The 19,607-nt window shown below is 43.5% G+C and overlaps 1 protein-coding gene across 2 annotated transcripts in view; it reads right to left on the bottom strand.

Moving 5' to 3' along the window:
* The window catches only part of Ephb1 (EPH receptor B1), a 440,603-nt gene that overhangs the window by 110,134 nt on the left and 310,862 nt on the right, over positions 1-19,607 (bottom strand). For both annotated transcript variants that reach the window (XM_074060049.1, XM_074060048.1), the window contains exon 5: positions 7,330-7,665. In XM_074060049.1, coding sequence (XP_073916150.1) covers positions 7,330-7,665 — 336 coding nt within the window. The remainder of the gene's footprint in view (positions 1-7,329; positions 7,666-19,607) is intronic.

Here is a 19,607-nt window from a genome sequence, read left to right as displayed (position 1 = left end):
GCTTGCTCCAGCAGCTGGGTCCCTGCCAGTAGGAGGGGGCAGGTCACAGTAGAGTAGCTTTGGCGGGGCCATATTTTAGGGGGACAGCACACTGAGGAAGCCCCAGGTCTTACCAAAACTTGGGGGAGTGTGGTGATCTTACTTCAATCCAGACCCACACAGAAAGATCCTGATGAAGGAGAAACAACAGTTGCCCTATTTGCTGGTGTCTGAGGTTAGTTTCAGAAAGGCTGAGACATTCATTTATGCATTAATTTATTAGTTCATTTGACAAACATTTATTGAATACTTTCTATGTTTCAGATGGCTAGCTAGACATGGGGATCCAATAGCCAGTAAGATATGTACAGGACATACTCTTCTGGAAGCTATAGCTGGTTCATGGATCTGACTTGCCACAGGGATATAGACTGGAGAGACATCAGGACCCCTTCTTCCCCCACCCCTCTTAGCTAGGACCACTAGGCAAAAGACAACTATTTCATAATTCAACTAGTATTATCCTCATAGTCTCATGCCAGCAAGTCTGTGGTCACCTCACAAGCCACATACTTGCTGTACCTGGCCCATGATGAAGTAAAATAAACAAGTAGGTCTATAGGTCCCCAGAGGCAGTCTAGCCATCCCAGCAGCAGTGATGTAAGGTGGGGCCATTCTCAAGTTATTAGCACCATTAGCCACTACTTAGGACCTGAAATGGAGAATTCCCATACCCAACCACTGTGAGGGCCAGCAGGTGATAAATATCCACATGAAACTCAAATTAGCCAGTTAGTGAGCAACAGGATATCCTAACCAACACACTGTCACTATAGAGCAACAACCACCACAAATGGAAATATTCTTTAGCAGCTACACGTGGTTACTTACTAACTTCTGGAATATGAGAATTGGCACCTCTAAAGGGAGCGGTACAAAGAGCCAAGATGTGGGACCTGGACCCTCAAGTCACTTCACAGCAGTCCCCTATCCACCTTGTGACTGTTCTGAGATTCTCATACCAGTCTCAGTGTGTGCCATGGTTTATAATGTCAGTTCCACACATGCATGAATTTTTCTCTGTTCTGTTTGATGCTGTGTTCCTGGTATCTGCAGCAGTATATGGCACACAGAAGGTTTCAATTATATTTGTTGAGAAAGTGACTAAATGTGAGCCATTGAGAATCAGGTATCATTGAGTCAGCATCTGGTAAGCTATCACAAAGATTGCATTGAGTGAATGAATACATTTCCAAAGTTCAGGTGTTCAAACAGACCAACCAACCTGCCTTGAGTGTTGAGTCTGTGTTCCTCCAAACAGATCAGGGATTATGGCATCATCTGAATCATCATTCTCTAAGTATTCCTAGAAGCCACAGAGGAGGAAGATACCTGGTCACCTGGCCAATCTGGGAGGGGTCTTAAGACACCACCAGAATACGTCCTGATCACCACACTCCAGCCAAATGCTATATCCTGATGCATTGAAGGCATCAGTGGAGACTAAAGGAATTAAATAATTTTCAAGTCTCTCTGTGCCTAGTCTAGCTCCTCTCCCACAAAGCTCACCAGGCAGTGGAGAACCCCATGGCTGCTGAGGGTGAAAACCACAACCATAGTGGTAAGCAGTGCTACCCTCTTTACTCCTTCAACAACACATCACTGCTGGCACATTGCCAGGGCCTTTCTGAGGCCACCTGGAAGTTCCTTCTCAATGCCAGGGCTTAGGATACAATAATAACAACCTTTCTAAAATTAACAATGAGAAAACAGCAATGAAATGAGCTATGAAATTGAATTAAGAACAGTGAAAATTTTATTTGCTTAAGTTTTTTTAACCTTTCTTTATTCATTTCAATGAAAGTTTTCTTGAAAGTCATTTCAGTCTTTTAAAAGTTCTGACTCAATCTTTTCTCTACTTTGAAACAAATTTTGCCCGCTAATTTCCAATGAGACCAGCCTTTAAAAATGAACTGGTTCCAGCATATGGGATCTTAACACTCTACATTTTTACAGGCAGCGTGTAATATTGTTTTAATATTTAATTTTGAGATTTACATAATATCTTTCCTCCAAAGAGCTCAATATATTGCAATATCATAAATTCCTTTTCATATTCAAAGATTATTCTTTATGCATGCAAATACTATATTTAACCAAGGAATAATGCAAATTAGGTGATGAATTCAGAGGAGTTGATAGTCTAGGTAATTCTTTTGTAGGAAAAGTAGTGTGTTAGAGTGACTTTAATTGTTTAAGAACTTCAAAAACACCTTAAAAATGGACAAACTATAGGGGCTTATGACTCTTAACAGAAGCAATGCAATTTTTAGACAATATTAAGTAATCGATTGTGTCTGTGTTGTGTGCATGATGAATACAATTCCACTTCCACGTGCAGTCAGCACAGCAGGCCATACATGAATTGTGTATAATATAAATGTCAGCTATAAATCGTGCTGATGGAATCGTAAGGGGGGAAGTGTTGCTTCTTCACGCGTACAATGAAGAAAGACATTCCAAGTGACAGAATAACCCTGTGCTAGATACGTGGGTTCTGAGTCCCACCCTCATCATTAGCTCACTGGGATGTAGACCTGCCCCCCCACTTTATGGTGCCTATTCCTCTCAGCACAGAACAGACAAATGGATATCTGTTACGTATCGTATATAGATAACACCAATCCCAAACAAAGAGACTGAGAAGCCTTGGTAGGAAGCAGCCCAGGGAGAAAACATCCAGCAAATTGCTGTCTGGCCAGGACATGTTCTCAGAAATGATGCTAATCTCCTAGTCCATAGCATGGTGTACACAGTGATTTTCCAGCCGCTGTCTCATTTGCTTGTCACTACAGTACTAGGGAACAGGAATCATAGTTTTTATGCTACAGGCAAGAAATGAGGTATCTTGGCAGTTAAATGAATTTGTATAAGTCATGTGGAGAGCAGTGAGGGGAACCAACACCAAGAATCCCCCCATGTGCCCAAGAGATGAGGAAGAGACCTGCCCCAGGGTGGACTAAGACTGAACAACACAGCAGCTCATCATTAAGTCTTGGGTGAATCAGATTAGCCCTCAAAATCAGAGGTTGCAAGCTATAGCCAGCAGGCCAAGTCCAGAATTGGATTTGTTTGGCTCTCAAATGCTTTAAAATGTTCTGATCAGTTGTCAACATTTTAAATTTGGATTTTTAGTTTATAAAATCAGGCAGGACTGGGCACAGTAGTGCTGAATCTGTGTTCTCAGTTCACTCCACAATCAACCAAGCCCTACTGCCTGACCTCATGAGTCTTTGAGTTTGTTCTCTCTGGCTTCAATAATCCCAAGTCTAACCTTTTCCTCCCATGATCTCCTCTGAGGTCTCCTTTTCCAACTCTGATGCTGTGAGTCTACTTGGCAGAAAAGAGAAGAAAAGTTTGTCATTCACTTAATGCTCTCTGACAGCCAGATGATCCAGCTATCAGTCTGAATCTGGGGCCAGGTGCCAGAGAACGACTGTGGAAGTTAGTGGCGATAACAACCTCTCTACGGATGGCTTGGCCACTGGAATGAGAGAGTTCACCTGATCTCATCTATTTTAAACTCATGGCAGCTGTATTCAGTGCAAGGATGCATCCCTGAAGACCTCACGTAAATCCAAACTTGCATAATTCATGAGTGACCCTGACCAAAGATGATGGACATATTTTTGACAGCTAAAGTGGCCCAGCTATATGGCAGTAACTTTGAAAGAGCTTACAACTTACATGGTCCACCATAATGTGTGTGTGTGTGTGTTTTTTAATCAGTCTGAGGATAAAATGGCCACAAACCTGAGTTTAAAACCCAGAAACAGCATTTTCTGGCTGTAAGGTGCTGAACAAATTCCAAAACCACCCTGACACTGATTTCTTCATCTGACTGACCACATCTCTGCAGAGAACTTCCCAGGGGTGGGCACATTGGAGGTGCTCAGAAATGGCAGTTTTCTATCACTGCCTGTAGTCTGGTGAGGATCCACTCCTGAGAGTCTCCAAGTGATACAAGGTCTTTGAATATTCTGACTACATACATGACTGGGGTTGTGATGGAAGATAGATATTAAGTCACAAGACTCAATATTGTCCATGGTATTCTGCAGTCAAGTTTGCCTCTGAGTGAATAACTATGGGCTGGGTGCCCAGTGATCCAGAAGAAGATTACAGACTCTCCAAATTCCCTTCTTAGATCACAACGCTCACAGTCTAGAAAAATCTATTGTTAGGGACTATGAAATAGTGATCCAACAGGGATTGTCTACTTTTAGGACAGGACATAGGAAGGCAGAAATAGCGTCTTATTGACTCATTTCTAACCTGTTGACACTCTTCTAATTGTAGATTCTCCAAATCCCTATAAGTCTCTGCTTCTTTATCTGAAAAATTGGAAAAATAATGTCCATCACTGAATAATTATGAAGATCAAATGAGTCCACATGCACCAGAATTCTTTGTGAACTCAAAAGGCACATACACATCAGAGGTCAACTATAGTAATCATGAGTCATCTATTCCTCAGTGAGGTCCCACCCAACAGTGCCCAACCATCTCACAGTCGAAGGAGTTCCAGGTACAGTATTGGCACTCAATAAACACAGGTTATCTTAATGATTGATTCCAGGACTGCTCTTGGTCAAATTCTTTACCTGTCATCAACTTACTTGTGACCCAAACACTAGGACAATAGTGGCCATAGCTACCTACATGGATCATAAATGAAGCCAGGGGAGGGAGGCTGTCTTGATCTCACCCAAAGTGGACGAGTTCAGGGGTATACAATAGGTCATGACCTATTGGTGGTACACAGGTATACCCACCTCATCTCTGAATAGATTAGAGACATCAGGCTTTTATGATGCTTACTATTTAGTCTCTCTTCTATCTCTTCATGTGTCTAAAATGTTCTTATCAAAGTAAACGCTCGGATGTTTATGTTGATGGCTTCCATCTTTACAAATGCAATCTGTTGGTTGGAGACTATTTCCATTCTTATATGTGTTCAAACCAGTGTGATACCACCACATTCTCAGAGCCCCATAGCCCGCATATTAGGAACCACTAGTCAATTTGATATTTGCTTTATGCCCAATCATGGACAACCAAGAAGTAGTTGCATCCTTTTCTCACTACTTGCAAACTTTCTGATGCCAAAATTCCAGAATTGTAGAATTGGACTCACTGGTTGGAAGTCAATAATGGAGGCTTGGACTATAAAATCAGGAAAGATTAGGAATAAAGGGTCTGTTAGAGGAAGAACAAAGGACGTAAGGAATATGTTTGTGGAGGAGCAAATGAGTGGGGATAAAAATAAATATTTTGAATGTTGATAATGCAGGGCCTCTTACAGGAGCACTGGTCCCTCAGCTCCACTGCATCCTGGGAAAGTGCAGATGGCAAGACAAGCAGATGGGCAGGTTCGGGAATAGCAAGCTAAGGGAAGGGAGGGGAAGAAGTAAAAGCAAACCGATATAAGTGGCAGGTTTATTCACACATGCTTAGAGAGAGAGAAAAGACAGCCAAGCCCAGTGTAACATGACAGCCTGGCAGAATTGTTATTCCCAGAAGCTGGGACACTAAAATATTTCAGCCAGTTTTCTGCCTTAAACTCTCCAAGGGAAATACTGCTAACAAAGGCTGTCCATGTTACATGCCCAACACAATGCAGAAATTACCATTCTCTTTTCTTTGAGTAAGACAGACCGTCACAACCTTTGTCTCCATGGCACCAGGGCTTTGGTCACCAGCTGGAAGTGTCTACACTTCCAGTCTTAGTTTCTCACTATACACACATGCATGTAAACACGTGACCACGCACATACATACAAACACACCACATGAACACACATACACACACACAGCAACAACACAGCCATCTGGACAGCTATGCTCTCCTATAACACCTTTTTTTCTTCTCAGTTCTGACAGCTTAAACCCAAGAATCATCTGCCATCAAAGATGCCTGGTATTAAAAGAGGCAGAACAAGTCTGGGGATGGGGAAGCGAGAAGGAGAAAAGAACTGAGTAAGGAAAGAGGAGGTCAAAAAGGGGGAGATACATGGAGGAGGAAAGAGCAGAGAGAGATGCTTAGTTACTGCTATTCTACTAAGAAACTGTCCTTACAGAATTTGTTGATTGAGAAAAATCTATAATTCTAAGTAAGATCATGGTCTACTGCCCATGACCCCCATTGCTTGTAGCGACATGATGTTCACATCTCCTCTGCAGCCTTGTACAATCACAGAGGAGAAAGGCTGCTCTTTTCTCTCTTACTCCTTTGGAATTTACTGCACGTTTGCAGCGTACAATGCTTAGAATACACCACCATGCAGTTCTGTATATTTTGTCTATGTCCTGTAAATTCTTCAGTTAGTGAGTTTCACGGGAAGAATGATAGTGTCAAAGTATCACCACATCTCTCACAGTATCGAATCCACAGCATGGTATAGAGTAAATGCTAAATAACTGTCACTTAATAATTAATGAGTAAATAAATGAGTGAGTTAGTACATGAATGGACTGGCTAAATGGATATAAAAAGAAATGTACTGTTGTAAGAGGTGTGAAAAGCAACAAAGAGAAAAGACCAGAAGAGTAAGATGTACAGAAATAAAGAGAAGAAAAGAAAATGTGTTCTGAGGTGTGCATTGCCACTGGGATATACTGGCTATCAGGAGTGATCTGTTGCCACCAATCTGAGGTCTCTACAACACTATAGCTCTGTCTGAGCAAGCTATAAAGGAGGGAGGATGCACTCTTGAAAAACAGGGGTTTAATTGAAAAATAACCTTTGAAGGCAATGTTGCTTTTATTGTATGATTTCTGAGAAGTTTCTTTCGTTGAGTTTTCCATTAAAGCATTCTTGGTGCTCCTGTTCTCAAAATCTTGCAATGCTTTTCCCATTCATTCATCTGTCTGTCTGTCTGTCTAACTACCCATCTACCTTTACATCTGTCTATAAATTGCCCATCCACTCATCCATCCATTCATCTGCCCATCCACCCATCCATCTGTCCATCCTTCCATTCATCTTTCCAACAGCATTTGTTGAGCTCTGGCTGGATGCAGAGCACTGGGTTCTGCTCTAACTTGGATATGTATCTTTATTTTCATGTTGGGCATAAGAAAATTCCCTAGTTTCCAGCTCACTGTCAAAGCTGAAACACTACAACAGCCTCTTCCACAGCCACAACTGCCTTCTAACCTAACACCTTCACTCCTGGGAAGTAGTCCAAGAGCAGACTGCCAGAGTGGATATAAATGCAGCTGTGTCCCTACACAGATGGACAAATAACCAGCCACACAGAGAAGGAACACAGAACACTCCAGACTTACCTGCCTGATTTGTAGTGATGTTGACAGAGACATGCTGTGGGGGGAAGGGACTCTTGCTGGAGACTCCATTGATGGCCTGGATGTCAAAAGTGTAGGGGGTGTGGGCCCATAGGCTGCTGATGGATACACGACACTCAGTCAAGCCCAGTTGTCTGGGTACAAACTCCACGTTGTCGTCACAGCGGGAGCAGCTCCTGCGGTCGGCCCGGCACTTTTTGCAGATGATGTTGTAGGTCACATCATCCCGCCCACCAGTTTCCCTTGGAGGATGCCACTCCAAAATAATGGACGTCTCATTGACGATGGAGATGACATTTTGGGGACCTGATGGGACGCCTGCAGGGAGACAAAGAGGAGCCCAGTAAGGCTGGGCAGAAGCTTCCTTGTCCAGTGCCAATCTGGACTGCCTCTGGTACCTGCTCACCCTCATCATTATGCCTTCCCCTTCCTCAAACCCAAGCCTCCGTGCTCCAATCCATTCTATGGAAAAAAAAAATGGTGGACAGAGATGACAACCTGTCCCAAATGCCCCTGTCAATCAACCTCACTGAGGCTTTCTTTCTTTCAATCATATGTGACAAGGGAGGGGTCTGGGGAAGTGATTTCAAGTCCTTTTATTCTAAAAACCAAGCCACACCCTCCAGCCAGGTTTCAGGCTAATAAAATGCGTGCATATTGAACACTCAGTGAATTCCTTATCTTTTCTTATCTATCCCTCAAGGGTAGAGGGATATCGTGCACAAAATCTAACACAACAAAGGATCCATGCAGTGACTCAGGACAGCCTACAATAGCACCTCACATTGAATGACCTTTGATGAATGAAACAAGAAGCAGCCTTGGACATGGGAGAGATTTGCACATTCCATTTTGACCCCATGACACAAGAGAAGTGTAGGAGTGTGCTCGGTTCACTCTCCGAGCTAATTTACTTGCACTATTTCATTTATTCCCCTACCCAAGGAGTCCTTCCAGGAACATGCAATAATTATCTCAAGTATTTAGGGACATTAAAGCTTACAGAGACTGGCTACCGACCGTGTGTAAGAACTGAAGACAGTATGAAAGGTCAGATCATCCTGATTCTAAAGCTCATACTCTTAACCATAGCCCAGCCCTGAACAGACTCTGTCTCCTACAAACCAGTCAGGCTCACTGCAGTCAAGACAGGGGGGTTTTCTTCCCTCTGAACTGCTCAGTTTATGACTGTTCACAATCCCACAAAAGTGGAAATGCTTTGTTACAAAACTCTGGAAAACTGGTACCTTGTAGGGGAGTAAAATGTTGCTGAGTTAAGGGTCACAGTGCTGGGCATTTTGAGATGAAGTTAGAGAACTTTGTTTCCAAGAACAGGACTGATTATCATCTGATTCCTAAGCCTGAGCCTTGCATATCCTCAGTGTCTAGCAGTTGGAAATGAATCCTGCCCAAAGCCCCCCTTCTGAATGGCGGATCTGCTGGAGCAGCCGTTCTGGATAGTAATGCATTCAGAATTCACACACGTGACCATCGCCAGCTGAACGAAGACATGTGTAAAGTGGTTCATGCTGGAGACAGGAATCAAATGCCAACATACAAAATGAGGGAATAACAACAAGGTCGGGGGGCACCAGTGAAGGATTGTGTGTTGAATCAGTCAACAGCAAGCAGTGAGAGCAGAAAGCAAATATTAAACCGGATTCTATTAAAACATGAAAGAAAATCAGTACTGTACTGTATAAAGCCCATTAGGCCTAAGCTAATGCATGGCACTCATGTACATTTGTGACAGGGCAGAATTCATGGAGCATTTTTACTAAAGTCTTGCAAAGAGTGTTCAAGAATTCCCTACCTATCTGTCCAGGATTAATATATATACATCTCTCTTCAAATCAGTATATAGCTCAGACAGCAGTCTGTAGTTTCCTAAGAGGACTGTTACTGGGCCAAGACAGTGTTGCCCCACACTGTGCAGTTTGTTAGCAAACCATATAAGTCAATACCTGTCTTGGACACCTCTGTTTGCTTCAGGCAGGTGAGACTCAGACCACAGGCTCCCAGCAGTCAACACCATTGTTGCAGACAGTCTAATCTCACCCACAGGCCACTGTGTCTCATCCTCATAATAAATATATTCCCTGAGTGTGTACTCTATGCTGATGTGGGGTAAATGTTTTTGAAAGACATTATTTTATTGCATCTTCATGCTGTCCTGCATAAAGCAGCTTCTTGTGGAAGGGAAGAGGTAGGTACCAACCAAGAAAGTGCCCGTCCACCCCTCCCACCTTTGGAGACAGCCCTCTCCCAATGATCTCCTCTCTCACTTGAGCTTCAATCCTCTCCCCTGACTCCAGCTTCTTAACTTAAACCCATATAAGTTTTTGCCATTTTCAAACCCAACACTACCAAGTGACACCTGTACATTGCACAACCTCTCTTTGTTACTCTCCAGTCAAGTTTTTCCAAAGAAGAAACTGTCTCTCCTCCCTCTCTGCTCAGTCATTTGCAACCTGGTTACTTCTCTACTCCTCTACCATGACAGCTTCTCCTTTGTCCTCCTGATTGGCAAACCCAAGAACACAACTAGGCCCTTACTTTCCTTGTCAACCTCTGTGAAGTCACCAGCCAAGCCCTAGGAGTCACATCTTCTGTATCCTCCAACACACCGACTATCACCACAATCTGTCAGCTCCACCTCTTTTTCCTCATCTATTTCCTTTTCTCTATATCCCCACAGCCTTGGAACTCTAGATCTCATCAGTTTCCCTGCCTTCCCTATTGCAAAAACCTCCTAATTAATTCTCCAGCATCACTTCTGCACCTCTCCGATCCATTCTCTTCTGCTAGAGTGTGAGCTCTGAAATGCACATGGGATCATAGCTTTCTTCTGCTCAAAGCCCTCTGCATTCCAATTACCTGGAATATTTGCTCTCCTTTCCATGGCACTCAAGTCCCCTGGGATCTTCCTGCTGTTGATCTCATCTCAGGCACTTGACCCTTGTCCCTTATAGTGCATCTCCTAGGAACGTTCCTGTGATGACCTGTGTGCACTATACTCTCTTCATTCCTCTGGGTGCCTGCACGGTATTATTCTCTCTATCTGGAATTATTCTCCTTCCTTATCTATTTAACAAACTCCTGTTCACCCTTTGAGCTCCAGCACCCATTTCTCCAGGAACCTTGCCTGATGTCCAGCAATCATGCCCTCCCTTTCTGGGCTTTCATAAGCCCATTTCTAGATTTCATCTTTGCATTGTGAAAGTCTCTTCCTCTGTGTCATCCTCATCACATGGTGGCCTCCTATTGGGCAGGGGAAAGTGTCTGGTTTATTTCAGTGATTTCTAAGCCCAGATATCAATTCACCTGGGAGAGGCCCTATCCACTGTTTTCCACTTTTGTTCAGCATACATGGCTGAAGGTCCTAAATGTGCATCCCTCTCCAGAGTGAGCCAAGATGCCTTACTGTGGCATGAAGAGGGGCTTTGGTGCAGAAACATCAGTGAGGACCTGCTGTTTGTGGCCCTAAGTGGCAGAAGCTTTGGTGAGATAAAAGTAAGAAGTGAAGAACTGGTTTGCTGGTCAGTACTGCTCCACATTCGTTCATTTGCTCCCAGCTGCTCAAAAAGAAAATCAAGGAATTTCCAAGAATCCCTTGTTTCCATGTTTATTGAGAAACAGCCTTTGCGTGAAATAATCACAGCTCTTCTTCATTCGCCTGAGCTTTTCAGAGTAAATGCACCTGTGGGACATGAATGGTTGCTCATCAGGGCCATGGTTGTTGAGTCCTGGGGTGAATAAATCTGATCCTTTTCTTCCAAGAAGCAAGAACACACATTCAAGGCCTTATCTGGGAGTGGACCCAAAGGACCACTGTGCTCTGCTGTGTGTTATTCCCTCACCTCCTCATGGGCAGGAGTGTCTTGTCCATCTCATAGAATGGAGCTAGTGCGTATTAGTGGAGGTGACCCACATCTGAGCCAGAGCAATGACTGCAACCCCATTCATTATTCATTCTCTCATTCGTTCACTCTTTTGACAAATACTCCATGAACTCTCTCCCAGGCACTTGGGAGGTAGAAAAAAAAAAAAACAAACAACCCAAGATTCTGCTCTTACGGAGCCAATGTTCTTGCTAGAGAGAGAAAACTGACAGGATAGAAGGAAATACAAGGAGAAATGAAATAATTTCAGAGAAGAATAAGTGTTAGGAAATAAAATAGTCCTATCCTTGATGCCTCCCAACAATGCTGAGTGCTGTTCCCTATTCCCAGGAGGCCTGTTCTAGGCCTGGCAAGCCACAGCCTCCTGTCTCAGTATAAAACAATGATGACCTCAGGTGTCTGTGCTCTAGTGTCTCAATGAGATGGGTGCATTCCTCCAGGCAGGCTGCCCAGCCTCTCTCCAGCCTGAATGAAGAGCCTGACCATAGCAGGTTTGGCCTGTGTATAAATCTCCCTAGAAGAAGGTGCTAGGACCACTTTCTACCCATTTAGATGTTATTCCTGGGTTTGGTGCCCTACTCTTGCAGGACCTGTTAAGCCATAATTTGGGCCCCAGCAACATCTCAAAGAAGAGGCAAAAATGTGGCAGAGGGGAGCAGAGAGGGAGAATGGAAGGGAGCAAGAATATCTGCCATCTTCATAAGCAAAAGCCTTCAGTGACTGCCTTGTGGGGCTCAGCACCATGGTCTCCTTGTCTGAGCTCCCTGCTCTCACGGCTGCTTCCTCGTTTTTCTTAATTACATACAGACAGGCTTTTTGAAGTCTGTCTGATCTGTTGCCACGGTTACTACTGATGAACACATTCTGTTAAGAGGGCTAGGGAAATCCAGTCCTTTTAAAGGATGGGAAGTGTTGAGCTGTGATTTTCCACTTGACGGAGGAGGGGGCATGGTGGGTTCTGTATTACGGGGATGGGTCTCCAATGTCTTACAGGATGTGCCTGAGAGGTCGGCACAACCATAGGAAGCATGGTTGTCATGGGGGAACTCAAAGAGCCACGGGGCAGCTCAAGTCTTTCTCTTGTTGCCATCTTGTGATAGAATCTTCCTACTTCTTAATCTGATTTTGGCCAGATGATTTTTTTTTTTAAAGAATGGAGGTGGGTGGCAGAAAGCGGGTGAGTGTATCTGTAGGCATTAAGTTGGAAATAAGAGTACTCTTGAGTCATCAAAGGGAAAATCTGCTGAATATAGGTAAGCTCCCAAAGCCAATTCCTTTAACAGGAATCTTAATAAGGCCAATCACCTGGTCTCAGAATTTAAAAGTGAATTCCAGCCTGGCACAAGATGCCAGAAGGCTGGCCCCTGCTAATCGTTTATTGCTGCAGCGCCCTTCCCATATGGAGCTGGTGAGGATGATGACCATGGCGAAATGATGCTGTGCTCCTCCATGTCAGGCTAGAGATGGGGCCCTCATCACTCTGTGCATAACTCCTGGGAGAATCTACTCAAAGCAACAAAGCTTTCACAGGAAAGTGAGAAAGTGCTTGAGAACACTCATGATTTCTTAGACCATGAGTGAGCTCATATTCCCTTAAAATCAACCAATGAACTCCCTAAAACTTTATAGCAATGAAGTTCACCAAATTTGAGAAAGCAAAGTTTTAAGCCTCAATTTTCTCATCTGAAAAATGGCACTGCTAAAAATTTAATGAGATAATATGACCAAATTGTTTATCTGTGGTTGGTACACAGAGGAATTAAGTCATGTCAGTTACTATTATGAACGGTATTAGTATTGTCATTATTGGGTCATGTGGAACCCACTTATCTAATTAACACTGATCTAATTCATTCATGGTCTGTTTCCATGAGCACAGACCCTATGTCCAGAATTATGCTGAGCACTGTAAAAGCCAGGAAGACATGGAAGTTATGTTGAGGAGCTCAGATGTAAGACCCCAAACCTATGGACTACTGGGAACTCTGAACACATATAGTAAGATTCAAAATAAATGATGGAGATAAAAAATATTACAGATATTTGGGGAAAGCCAGGACTCATGCAGATCAACATATTCAGATATGATTTCTGGTCTGCGGCCATACCACCCTGAATGCGCCCAATCTCGTCTGATCTCGGAAGCTAAGCGGGGTTGGGCCTGGTTAGTACTTGGATGGGAGATATGATTTCTGGGGGTCCTGTCTCAACGTTGGGACTGTATTTAGGAAGAAACACTTTGCAGACTCTTTGCTCCAGCCTGTACTCTCCAGCCACTTAGCCCCAGAAAGCATACCCAAAAGAGGGTAGAACCTTACCCCTAAGCATAGGGCCATGTCTCCAGAATGATTCTAACTCCTGGACTTGTGAATTCTTTGTGCATCTGTCCCTCTGCGTCTTGTTATCCTAAGAGGTGGTATTATTTTGACATGGTATCTGCTCTTCATTGTCCCCCCAATCTATTGGCAAGGAAGCTTATTTTTTACTCCTACAATGAATTATGCCCTGTACTCTGTCTCCCTTTAGAAGAAAGGGTGAAATAGGGCCTGTAAATGAGTCAGGAAAGACATTTAATACTCAAGACTCCTGAATATTGCCGGTCAAGACAATGTAAAAGATATAACGTTCTCAAGCTTGAAAAGAGTTGAGATTATAGCTTGGAAAAAATGACTTAATTCTTCAATATGGTCAGAAAGTTAAGGGGTGATAGTGAGGAGGACTGGAAAATGACATTAGAGGTAGGGATGATGGGAAAGAGTGTGCTGTGATCACCTGGAAACACATGAGTGGTATGGTACAGGATTAGTTCTTCAAAATGAGGGTTCTAACAGGGCATATCTTTCTTCACTGCTTACTGTGCCATTTCTACTTAAAAAAAGCATGTCTGAGTGACTGGAAGGCTTCCTGGAGAAGGTGAAAATAATCCTTGAGATTCTGTAAGGAAATAGGTAGGATTCAGGGGCATAGCTAGACATGGGAATAGGGAATGTGGAAGTCTCAATAGTTCTTCTATGGGTGCAAAATATGCATAACAGCAAATCAAGCTGGTGCAAAACCCAGCATATAGGATGAGTTGGAGTGTAAGATAAATCAAAAGAGGACAAGTTTGCAACTGTCAGAATTGTACTACAGTTATCAAATAGACATGAATTCAGCTTCATGTTCAGTTGTATTTCTTCTTTGGTAAATGGTTATTTGAGAACAATGCCAAAACAATAATAAGTCTTTTATTCTTTCTAGATGCCTTTGGTAGCTATGATACTCCCCAGACTAAGTTTGACTCTCTTTATCTCCTCTCAAACAAAACACCAATTTCTCTGCCATCATTACCTCACCAAATACAGAATTTCTGGAAAAGATCAGACTAGAATGTCCAGTGTCTTAGATGTGTCCACGTTTTTTTCCAGGACCTTGGAGAGGGACCATCCTTTTCCCTAAGGTCCTTTGCTGGCAATGGGGTAACTTGTAATGATTCTATGTCAGACACCATAATAATAGAGGTCAGGGGCAGCAGTCATTGTCAGATTTTGTCATAGGGAGAAGGGGATTGTTGAGGCCATATTTGGAAGTTGGGAATAAGTAACTAAGGACTTGGTGGAGGGCAGTGATGCCAAAATGGACAGACAGGTGAGTGATTAGAGAGTGCCAAACATTTCCTCTTAACAGCAGCATCTTGGAGGGGCTCAGGTCTTTTGAGCAAAACATACTAAGGATTGTCTGCATCCTGTGAGTGATGAGCACCAGGCTTAGGGAATGTTGTTTTGCTCAATATGGAATAAGTGTTGTATGAAGTTCTGGGGTTTCCCACCCAGAGAAGGAGTTGTACTGGGCCAGACGCAAGAGGGGCTAAAAGGCTGATCGATGCCTGTCACTTTTAAAGCTCAGGCATCTTTTCATGTTCCTCACCCCAAAATATAAGATGTCTCTCTGGGGCAGGGAGAAAAGAAAATCATTTTGTTCACGTTTCCTAAAAGTCATGAGAATTCAGTCTTGCCAGAAACATTTTCATGCCACCTTTGGAGTCAGTTTGAAATGATCCCTAGGAGAAACCCACTAGGGATGGGCAGTCATACAACTTCAGATTTAGATGAAACTGAGTTAAATCCTTGGTTTTGGCATATTCTCTCCACACCTCAGCATGCTCACTGATAAAACTGAGGTGATGCTAACTGTAACTTGAAGGAGCATCATAAAGGGCCATCAACTGAGCACTATAAATAAAGATTTAGAACAATGCCTGTCATTTTATATGGCTTTTCTAATGGCAGCTGTGTGTTTTATTCATTATTATATCATACTAAATAATTCAGATACAATGACACAAGCAAAACTCCTACTGTTCTGGAGCTTATATTCTGGACAAAGCTTGAATGAGTAGATAAACATGGAATATAAGGAGTGATAAAACTCTAATGTTAAATAACTAGGGCAGGAGAAAGAGGCATAGTGTGCTAGGGTGGCCTTCCTTGGATGAGAGAGGCTATTTGGACAGAGACTTGAGTGTCTTGACTCAGGGACCATGCCAATATCTGGAGAGTGTTCTCAAAATTGAAGACAGCAAGTGTGAATGTCCTGACGTACAAATGTAGTGGGATCATTTAAGGAAAATCAAGAAGCCAGTGTGGCTATAGGACAATGATCAATGGGGAGATAGGAAGTGGTAGATTAGAAAAATAGTGAGAAGGCAGATTATACAAATTGTGGGCACAGCCTATGAAGTTTTCACTCTCAGTAAGATTTTATTCTAAGGTGGTCTCTGAAGAGAGGAATGACATGCTAGGGCTTTCTCAGTACCATTCTAACTTCATAATGAAGACAGGATGCAAGAGGCTAAAAGCAGAAGAAGGCAGAACAAGTAGGAGGCCATAGTAGTCATAGGCGAAAGACAATGGTGCTTGGGCAAGGGTGGCCACAGAGGAGGTATGAGAAGAGGTGGACTCTGAATGTTTTAACATCTCTGAACAGTGATGTTAAAACTGTTAAAAAAAAAACAGTGTTTTTACAGCCATTTCACTAATTTCCCTCCACAGATCTGTGTCTTTACTATCTCCATCTTAATAATGAGAAAACTGAGGGCCAGAGATGTAAAATGGCTTGTCTGAGATCACAGAATAATTAGCTCCAGTAGGTCTGCCACACAGATGTGCTCACCTGACATCAGTGCCCTTGCTTCCTAGTTGCCTGAAGTTCATTAGCTGACCAGAAGGAATCCCTGTTGCAGTGCTTCCTGTGGGCTTGGCTGTGACTTACTCATCCACACCACTGCATGAATGAATAACACTGTGTCTGTTACCTGGAGCAGATTTCTACAGGACACATATAAAAGAACAGAGAGATGGTGTTGTTTCATACAGTTGAGTTCTGTATGTAATTTTGAATTTTCTAGCCATAATAAGACCCTATCTGCAACGTACTGTCTTAAGCATTTTTGTGTGTTACTTAATGAAATCAATCTTCCCAATACTATTAGCCTCAGCTTGCATACTGTGAGAAACAGAAATGACTTGGGTCAAGCCATGTGGCAAGTGAGTGATGGAACCAAGACTTGGGTGAAAGGTGGCTTATGCCTGTAATCCCAGTTACTCAAAATAAGGAGATTGGGAGGACTGAAATTCAAGGCCAGCCCAGGGAAAAAGTTAGTGAGGCCCTATCTCCACCAATAACCTGGCTGCAGTGGTGTGTGTCTGTCATCTCAGCTGCAAGAGAGACATAAATAAGAGGATCACAGTCCAGGCCAACCTGGGAGAAAAATGTGAGACATTATTTGAAAAATAACTAAAGGGAAAAAGGGCTGGAGGTATGGCTCAAGTTATAGAGCACCTGTATAGCAAGTTCAAAGGCCTGGGTTCAAACTCTAGTACCACACCAAAAAGAAGAAGAAATAGAATAGGAGGAGGAGGAGGAGAGAGAAGGAAGAAGAAAGGGAAGAAGAAGGAGAAGAGACTTATGTGAAGACCTAACCTCTAAGGGTGTAAGGCACAGGTGTGACACAATAGCAGCTGGGTGCTACTCAGGGGTGGCTTTCAAGCAGATAGGAAGATCCTGTTCCAAACCATCTCAGCACATCCTCTGTAGAAACAGAACAACCATGGTTCCAGGATCACGTGAACAAGTCTGCACGTGTTGCTCATTAGGGTCTTAGAAACACTGGGCCTGTACTCTGGCAATTCTCCTAATCATAACAGTTAGTAATAAGGAGAAAATGATTAGTCAAAACAAGGAGGGACCCTGCTGAGAGGGATTTAGAGAATACCAAATAGCCTAGTGTTATACATTTCACCAAATATCAGTGTTTGTAGAAAGTACTTCTTGCTTCTTCTTCCTTAATGGAGCTAATTGGGGAAAAGGGAGTGGTTTCCACTTTCTGGGAAAAGAGACAGCTCTTCTCTGTAGCCTGAGCTGAAGCCCAAGACACCCGGTTTTCTGGGGGTTAAAGAAGCCTGTGGAGGATGGGCAAGTCCTACACACCCTGGAAGGCAGTGCATCCCAGTAAGAATGTCCTTATAGCCAGTCTCAGGCCACTGCCTGTGTAGGGGGGGATAGAGGTTTAGTCTTCTACTTTGGCCCAAGATGAGGCCAAAGAGAAGGAAGCTTTCATATGATTCTCCCCAGATATCCCCTGGGGACCTGGGGACACATAAGTCAAGGATACTTATAGGTTATGTGATCTTAAAGACACAGTCTTCAAGATCTCTTTCCTAGCCTAGAACTGAGGCTTCAGAAACCTCCTGGAGTCATGAAAATGCCATGGATTCGAGGAAACCAAGGCTAACTCCCAATTTTTCGACAGTGTGACCATAGTCACTAATTCTTGAGTGATTCTAAATCACTTACACTGATTCTTGAGTGACTGACCCATCCACACTTACTGAGACCCACTGGGTGCTTTGCTGTGCGTGCAAGGCTATGAGTCTTCAAGGGAGGTGGGCACCTGTATAATAGCCACGCAGACCACTAAATGACAAGGCTGTTGGAGGTCTGTCCCCTGATCCTGGAAAAGGCTGGGCTTGGGCTTTAGGGAGTGTATGGACACTATCCTCTTCACTCAGAGGGAACTCAAATGGCAGAGTATACACTGAAGGTTTCAATGTATCTTAGTCTCTCTTATACACGTAAAGGACTGCCTGATGTAGATATCTAGGAATCCCTATTTAGTCCTATACTTTCTATAAGGGAAACAGGAACCAAGTACACAGTCATACAATGAGTAAAAGATATTGTACAGAACACTTGTTCTGAAGCCCCTCTGAAGCACAAATACCAGGAAACACCACGCAGACCTCCTCTGTAGGGTCTCCCTGGCCTGTAGTAGTGCTCCCTCCTAGGCCCCGGTCATGGCATCTCTGGCCCATTCAGTGTCAGAGGAAGTTTCTCCATAATGCTTCTGCTACAGATCAGTATGCTAGGCCATCCCTACCAGGGAAAGTTCCAAGGTGTTTTCTGTCACTGAAGGCAACAGTCGAGGCCTCTTTGAGTCCTCTCAAATACACTTCAGTCTCTGGCATAATAGAAGGATAGACCTTACTTGGCCAGGGCCTCCACAGAGCTTCTTGTTCTGGCCTGTCATTTCTAACAGATGCACTCAGGACCTGGACCACCCCAAGCACTTATTTGATTTAACATGCCCTGATGCAGTCCAGAGCCCAGCAATTCTCTCCATACAGGTGCAAGTGTGGAGATTGAGATCAGGACAGAAATCTAGAGCAAAAGATAATGATCCTCTGCATCTTATGGTCTGATCAGCAGCCACTGGGCAACTATGTCAGGGATGAGGGTCACATAAATGATAAAAGTTATGGGTGGCCAGGTACCAGTGGTTCATGCCTGTAATCCTAGCTACTCAGGAGGCAGCGATCATGAGGATCGTGGTTTGAAGTCAACCCAGGGAAAATAGTTTGTGAGACCCTATCTCAAAAAACCCATCACAAAAAAGAGCTGGTGGAGTGGCTCAAGGTGTAGGCCCTGAATTCAAACTGCAGTACTGCAAAAAAAAAAAGAAAAGTTGTGGGTGAAGCATCTCAGCTCCTCCAGAACCATTCTCAGAAGCACAGAATCCAGCAGGTCCCACATAATACATACCCTATTGTGAACTCTTGGGTCCTAGGCACTGGTGAGAGAAGAATATGAACCTTCCAGATTATCTTTTAAAAGAAGGCAACAATCTGGATCAGATTGGACAAATACCTGTTGCATGCTGGGAGGGGATTTGGTGGTAGGTGGGAATGAGGCCCAAGACTACTGCATGATCAGAAGTCCTATCTTCCCACCATCCTCTGAGAAAAGGTAGCTCCCATGGAGGAGTCCCGCATCTTTGAAGTTCATCAGAAATAACTCAGAGCCCTAATCCCTGTACAACAC

This window comes from Castor canadensis, chromosome 17 (genome assembly GCF_047511655.1).
Source record: "Castor canadensis chromosome 17, mCasCan1.hap1v2, whole genome shotgun sequence".
Taxonomy (NCBI): Eukaryota; Metazoa; Chordata; class Mammalia; order Rodentia; family Castoridae; genus Castor; species Castor canadensis.
The sequence above is the reverse complement of the archived record's forward strand: the minus strand, read 5'-3'. Positions and strand labels throughout refer to the sequence as shown.